Raw genomic sequence first — 7,704 nt, 5'->3', positions numbered from 1 at the left:
GAAAATTTAAGTGACTTGACTTTGCCAGATAGATTTTAAAAATTCTTACCAGGAAATTCTAATTCTTTACCTTACCATCCAATAGTTGATTTATTGTCATTACATCTCTTAAGCTGTCCCTTGAAACAAAAGGTAGTTACTTGGGAGATTTGAGTAGAATCTATGGAATTGTCTAAGTATCTAAGTCTACTCTTTAAAAAAAGGAAAGAGAATTGTTTAGTTTTTGTATGCATATATATTTGCCTTTACATGACTGAGTGAGATTGGTGAAGACCCCTCATAAAATTTAAACTTAAGTAAAATAAGGTAAAGACCCCTAATAATAATATATGTGTACATATGTGCCCAGGTCAGGAAGCTTGTAAATAGCCCAGATGGATATGTTCAAATTGTTGCAAAAATAATCACCACCACGAATTATTCCAGGATCTGAAATGAACAAAAACAGGATGCACTAAGAGGACACTTGAAGGAGTGGGAGGCAGGTACAACCTATGTAACGATTCTGTAATTTCCTGTGCTGTTGCTGGGGTAGTTTTTTTTCGTGTTTAGATTGTGCCCTCTGAAGCCCAGCCAATGGGATAAGAGGTAGGGGCTAGGGAGGAGTTGCAGTTAGAACCTATAAAAATGTTTGTTTGGCTGATACCACCTGCGGTCTTGCATGGAACTGCCTTTCGGTGTGAGTCGCCCTTTCTTGAGATCAAAATAAAATTCTTTCTATTTTCTACCTGGAGAAGCCTCTGAATTAATTTGGGTAAGGGTCATCGTTGGGCCACACATGACTCTGTGCCACTTCAGTCTTGTCATTCTTCTCTCCTTCAGTGGGACTTGCTGGATATAATCCTTTGGAATGATATTTCCTTTTATATTATTTTTGTACTAAAAAAAAGGGGGACACAGGTAATCAAGTAATTGATTATAATTGATATAGGTAATCAAGTAATCTAAGATTTCATGGCCAATACAAGAGACAGTTGTAGTTGAGTTTTGGCACATTTTTACTAACTTCAAATACTCCAGAAAAAATCAGTTTCAATTGGAAACTTCAGAGAATTTTTGCTAATGGCAAATCAATAAATAAAATTTTAAAAAAATATTGAGTGACATACCTGCACAATACTGAGCTAGTTATTCCCCGAAGCTCAGTCGTTATCATGCCTAGGAAATTAGAACATAAACAAATTCCTAGAAAATTTATCTAATTGACCATAGAGTAATCTACACCTTAAGAATGATAGGTTGAGAGAAAATAATGCGTGTCTAAATACAAAGTATAGTTTCATTATTTTTTTGAGGCTTTGATTAATATTTTATTTTCCCCCAATTAAATCTAAAGATATTTTTTAACATTTAAAGTTTTAGGTTCCATTGTCTACAGTTATCTCTTGCTGCTGGGTTTTGTTGGTTATATATAGTAATGCTGATTATTTATATGGGTTGATTTTATAGATATTTAAAATAATATTTTATATTATTTATGTGCATTTTATTTTATATAACAACTTTGCTAAAGCTAATTACTATTTTGAACCAGTTTTTTAGTTGATTCTCTATGATTCTGTCTCAATTTTTTTATTAATTTATTTTTAGTTTTCAACAATCACTTCCATGAGCTTTTGAGTTTTAAATTTTTATCTCCCCCCCTCCTGCCTTATTCTCCAAGATGATGTGCAATCTGACATAGGCTCTACAGATACATTCCTATTAAACATATTTTCACATTAGTCATGCTTTAAAGAAGAATTAGAGCCAATAGAAAGAAAGAACCACAAGAAAGAGGAAACAAAATAGAAAAAAATAGCAAATAGCATGCTTTGATCTGCATTCAAACTCCATAGTTTCTTCTCTGGATGTGGATAGCATTTTCCATCATGAAGCTTTTGGAGACATCTTAGATCCTTGCATTGCAGAGAAGAGCTAAGTCTATCAAAGTTAGTCATAGCACAAGGTGGCTATTACTGTGTGCAATGTTCTCCTGGTTCTGCTCACTTCACTCAGCATCAGTCCATACAATTCTTTTCATGTTTTTCTGAAGTCCACTTGCTCATCATTTCTTATAGCAAAATAGTATTCCATTAAATTCATATACCACAACTTGTTCAGCTATTTCCCCAATTGATAGACATCCCCTCAATTTCCAATTCTTTGCCACCATGGAAAGAGTTGCTATAAATATTTTTGTACATGTAGTTTCTTTTTCCATTTTTATGATCTCTTTGGGTTACAGCCCTAGAGGTGCTATTGCTAGGTCAAAGTCTCTGTCTTTTTTAAGGACGCAATTGGGGTTAAATGAATTGTCCAAAGTCACAGAGCTAGTCAGTGTCTGAGTTCAGATTTGAACTCAGGTCCTCCTGTCTTCAGGGCCAGTGCTCTATCCACTGTGCCACCTGGCTGCTCAATTCTCTAAGTATACTATCATATCATCTGCAGAGTGATGGTTTTGTTTCCTCACTGCCTATTCTAATTCCTTCAACTTCTTTTTCTTACTGCTATAGTGAACATTTCTAGTAAAATATTGAATAGTAGTGGTAATGGGCATCCCTGCATCACCTCTGATCTTATTGGGAAAGCTTTTAGCTTGTTCCCATTACAGATATGCTTGCTGATGGCTTTGGAATTTTAAGGAAAGCTTCATTCTTTCCTAAGTTCTCTAATGTTTTTTAATAGGAATGGGTGTTGTATTTTGTCAAATGCTTTCTCTGCATTTACTGAGACAATCATATGATTTCTGTTGGTTTAGTTACTGATATGGTCAATTATGCTAATGGTTTTCCTAATATTGAACCAGCCCTGCATTCCGATATAATTCTCACCTGGTCATAGTGCATGATCCTAGTGCTATATTACTCTAATCTCCTTGCGAGTACATTATTTAAAATTTTTGCATCAATATTCATTAGGGAAATTGGTCTATCATTTTCTTTCTCTGTTTTGGCACTTCCTGGTTTAGTTATCAGCACCATATTTGTGTGTTAAAAGGAATTTGGTAGGACTCCTTCTTTGCATAATTCTTAAAATAGTTTATATAGTAATGGAATTAATTGTTCTTTAAATATTTAGCAGAATTCACTTGTGAATCCATCTGTCCCTGGAGATTTTTTTCTTAGGTATACTTTATTGATGGCGTGTTCAATTTCTTTTTCTAAGATGAGATTATTTAAGTATTCTATTTCCTCATCTGTTAATCTGGGGAATTTATATTTTTGTAAATATTCATCCATTTCACTTTGTCAGATTTATTGGTATGGAATTGGGCAAAATAGTTACCAGTTATTACTTTAATTTTCTTTTCACTGGGGGTGAATTCACCCTTTTTATTTTTGATTTTGATAATTTGGTTTTCTTCTTTCTTTTAAAAATCAAATTAATCTATGGTTTATCTATTTTATTGTTTTTTCCCCATAAAACCAGTTCCTAATTTTATTTATTAGTTCGGTGGTTTACTTTCAATTTTATGAATCTCTCCTTTGATTTTCAGAATTTCCAATTTAGTGTTTAATTGGGGATTTTTAATTTGTTCTTTTTCTAGTTTTTTTTTTTTAGTTGCATAACCAATTCATTGATCTGCTTTTTCTCTATTTTATGGATGTAAGCATTTAGAAATATAAATGTTCCCCTAAGTACTGCTTTGGCTGCATCTCATAAATTTTGGTATGTTGTCTCATTGTTGTTATTCTTTTTAATGAAATTATTTATTGTTTCTATGATTTGTTCTTTGACCCATTTGTTCTTTGAGATTAGATTATTTAGTTTTTAGTTAATTTTAAATCTATCTTTCCAAGGCTCATTATTGAATATAATTTTTATTGCATCATGATGTGATAACCCTCTGGGTTATCATATCTAACTTTGCTAAAATTGTATTCACATCCTGAACTTCTTTCTTATTTATTTTGTGGTTAGATTTATCTAGTTCTGAGAGGGCAAAATTGAGATCTTCCACTAGTATAGTTTTATTGTGTATTTCTCCCTATAACTCATTAAACTTATCCCTTAAAAATTTGGATGCTATACCATTTGATGCATATATGTTTAGTAATGATGTTACTTCATTGTCTTTGGCACCTTTTAGCAGGATGCAGTTTCCTTCATTATCTCTTTTAATTAGATCTATTTTTTGCTTTTGCTTTCTCTGAGATCATGATTGCTACCTTTTCTTTTTTAACTTCAGCTGAAGTACAATAGATTCTGTTCTTTTATTGTATGTATATCTCTATTTCACATATATTCTCGTAAACAACATATTGTTGGATTCTGGTTTTTAATCCAGTCCACTTCTGTTTTATGGGTGAGTTCATACCGTTCACATTCATAGTTATGATTAACTTAACACTTTTTATCTTGTCTCTTCTTTCATTCTGTCCTTCCTCCCTAATGTTTTGCTTTTGACCACTGCCTTCCCCAATCTGCCCTCCCTTTTTTCAGTATCCTTCCCCTTTTCTTGTCCCCTCCCCATTCCCTTTCCTGTAAGGTAAGATTTTTTAATACCCAGCTGAATATGTATGCTATTCCCTTTTTGAGCCATTACTGATGAGAGTAATGTTGAAGCCATGCCCACTCCCATACGGTTTCATTATTATTAATAGGAATAAGCAAAACCCAGACATCTTTGCCATTTGTCTTTACAAACTTGACCAAATACACCAAACCTTTTTGATAATTTAAAAAAAAATTGACAATGGACAAGTGGAATTTTCTTGACATAATCTTTATTGAAGCATGGAACTTTAGTTTATTTCACCCTAGAGTGAAATTGCATTTTTGATGATAGACAATTCAGGGCTATACAACCATCATACTGTTGCTGGTGTAGGTACAACTTTATCAGAAGATACAAATATGACCCGCAAGAGAAACAAGTCACAAAGAGAACACAATGAAAACGTCCACTGTTTTACAAATCACTCTGTTACCACAAACACAAAATGGCAGTTACTGTTAGTAAATCAGCCACAGAAAATGGTATTTACCTTTAGATAAGGAAATGGGAATTTTTTTGGGGTTGGGGTGAGAGGGGTTGTGCTTTATCCACAGTCCTTTAGTAGAAAAAAAATTTAGATCATTCTTATCCACAAAACAACGCTAACCCACAGACATATTGAAGAGTAATATTAAAGGAGATAGCAATGTCTTTACAAGTTTCTTCTCAATCACAAATTTCTCTTTACTTCCTGCATGATATCAGAGTGTAAGTAGCCCCAAAAAATCAGCAGCAAAATATTACAACAACATAACAAGTCAATACAGTGCCAATGTGTTATGTTGTAGAAGAGAGTGTACATAAAGGACAAACAATGATAACTTAATCATATAAAACATGATACATAGCTGAAATACAGTCCACTTAAATAGCTATGTGACCAAGAATGTTAAATACTGTATTAAATGTCATTTTAAACATAAAATCTCTTAAGTTTTTGTGCTTAAAGTTTTTTTTCCTGTTAAACAGTTAGTTGCTTACTTCCAATACTGCCACTGTAACTGATATTACAACAGATCACAATTTTCACAGACACATCAACATTAAAACATTTAGCTATGAGAAAATAAGTCACTTCTCATTGGTTCACAGTGTGGAAAAAGTGGTGTACACTCTGTCTGGAGAAAAGCTTTCAGTTACTCATCAAGCTTTTCGCAGAAAAGTCCTGATACCAGATGCAGTGCTAGATTTAGAAGATTGGAAAGCAACACATCACATGTTGGGAGGAAAAATAGAACAATTTGTTTCTTCATGGATATTGTCTAAGTGACCTTCGTCTTCTGTTGTAGAAATGCCTGAGCCCGTGTTGTCGTGAAAAATTCATCATGTAATTTTGTTTGCGAGTGCTGTTAAAAGGAAGTGGGGTGGGGAGAAAGAAATGTAAATATCATTTAAAGCAAAATCTGTTTTGGGTCCTAAGTTATTACCTTGTGATTACTTCTTGACTTCCCTGGCTTCAAGTCTCAGCTAAAATACCATCATTTACAAGGAGTTTTTCCTTGTCTCCTTTAATGCTAAGACCACCCCTCTGATATTACCTCCAATCTATCCAGTATATATTTTGTTTGAACATAGTTGTTTGTGTGTGGTCTCCTCTATTAGATTGTGAGTTCTTTGAAGGTAGGGACTATTTTTAACCTTCTTTGTCTCCCCAGTGCTTAGCACAGTGCCTGGCACACAATAGGTGCTTTTGTTTGCTGAATTGACTTGTTGATTTATTTTGAAATTTCCTAGGGTGGTTGGAAAGATTAACCTAAGACATTTATTGTTCTTAAGTCTAACAAATTGCTATCGTTTGTAATCTGTTATAACCAGTTATCCAACTAGTAAGGATATTATATTCCCTAGCATAAATGAACTGAATCTCTTCTACTCTTAGAATTTTCTACACCTGAATCATTGCTGTTAACATTCATGTGATTCAAATTATTTTAAGACTGGGAAGAAGCATATATTCCTATACCCCAATCTGACTCCTTCAGTTTTTCTTACTTTACAAAACTTTTATTTTTATTCTTTTTTTTTTTGTATCTGCTATGGTTTGAATTGTCTTAGCCTTCCTTTGTTTTGCACACTCATGTGGAGAAATGTGAAAGTAGCCCATTCTCAAAATGCTAGACTGCACTGTGATGCTGCCCTCCTTAAATAGTAGGCAGCTGTGGCTTTCTCTTTTTTTGTTCATCAGTCTTTAATGTGGAAGTCCCTACTGACTGTATTGTGGTTTTCCTTATAATACTGATATGATACTGCAAAGATTCACATTAGAAACAAATAGATGGATAACCAGAATATGAGATGGAAGAGGAGGTTGAGGAGATGCTAGAAAAATGTCATCATATAGAGAACATTCTTTTCAAGAAGCAGAAACAAATTGCAAGTGGATCTCAGGGTATATTGATAAAAAATTAATACACATTTAATAAGTACCTACTATCTGCAGGTAAGATGACAGGTAAAGCTACCACATATGACTCACTCATTCTTTCCTTACACTGCATATGTACCCTGAGGTACTTTCAATGAAATATTCTTTATAAGACCACTGGAAGAAAACACAACTCTCAAGCACACAATAAGTTTGTTAGGCAACAGCTACTAATTCCTTGTATGCTTTTGCAAATGCCAAAAGGATCTGCCTTCTAAAAAGGCATTGATTTTGTTGAAGGTTTTCCTGGTGCCATAGAAAGTACCAAGTGTATGGATTAATATAACTGTGATATGCAACAAGTGCTAGATTTCAAATCAGGAAAAAATCCTGCCTCAGACACTTACTGTGTGACGTTGGACAATTCATTTTACCTCTCTGTGCCTCAGTTTCTTGATCTGTAAAATGAGAATTGGACTTGGTAGTCTCTAAGATCCCTTCCAACTCCAAATTTATAATCCTATACCACAGATATGTTCCTCATTAATGTGTATAGGAGATAAAGTGGTAAGAGATTTTATTTCTGACTGAATGACATAGCTCTTTAATAATTAGTGATTGGTAAGGCATCTGTTTATGCTAAAAAATTTTTTGATTTTAATAGAAAAAAAGGTAAAATATAATGAGATATACCTTTCTAAAGGGGGCAAATTTAGAAGTAAAATAGCAAATTGGATTTTTAGAAGAAAATAACATTTTTATTCTCTTATTCTTTATTATTTTAAGTTACATTTTTATGTGAATTTTTAAATCAGATTTTATTTAATCAAAGTATGTTCTTCCTGATTATAATAAAGCA

At 33.3% G+C, this 7,704-nt stretch overlaps 1 protein-coding gene across 1 annotated transcript in view; it reads right to left on the bottom strand.

Moving 5' to 3' along the window:
* Positions 1-4,692: 4,692 nt before the first annotated feature.
* Positions 4,693-7,704, bottom strand: part of RELN (reelin) — a 549,610-nt gene continuing 546,598 nt past the window's right edge. Inside the window, exon 64 of the mRNA XM_027838603.1 lies at positions 4,693-5,826. Coding sequence (XP_027694404.1) covers positions 5,730-5,826 — 97 coding nt within the window. The 3' untranslated portion in view covers positions 4,693-5,729. The remainder of the gene's footprint in view (positions 5,827-7,704) is intronic.

This window comes from Vombatus ursinus, unplaced genomic scaffold (genome assembly GCF_900497805.2).
Source record: "Vombatus ursinus unplaced genomic scaffold, bare-nosed wombat genome assembly UNPS02014830.1, whole genome shotgun sequence".
Taxonomy (NCBI): Eukaryota; Metazoa; Chordata; class Mammalia; order Diprotodontia; family Vombatidae; genus Vombatus; species Vombatus ursinus.
This window is presented reverse-complemented; position numbering and strand designations above follow the sequence as displayed.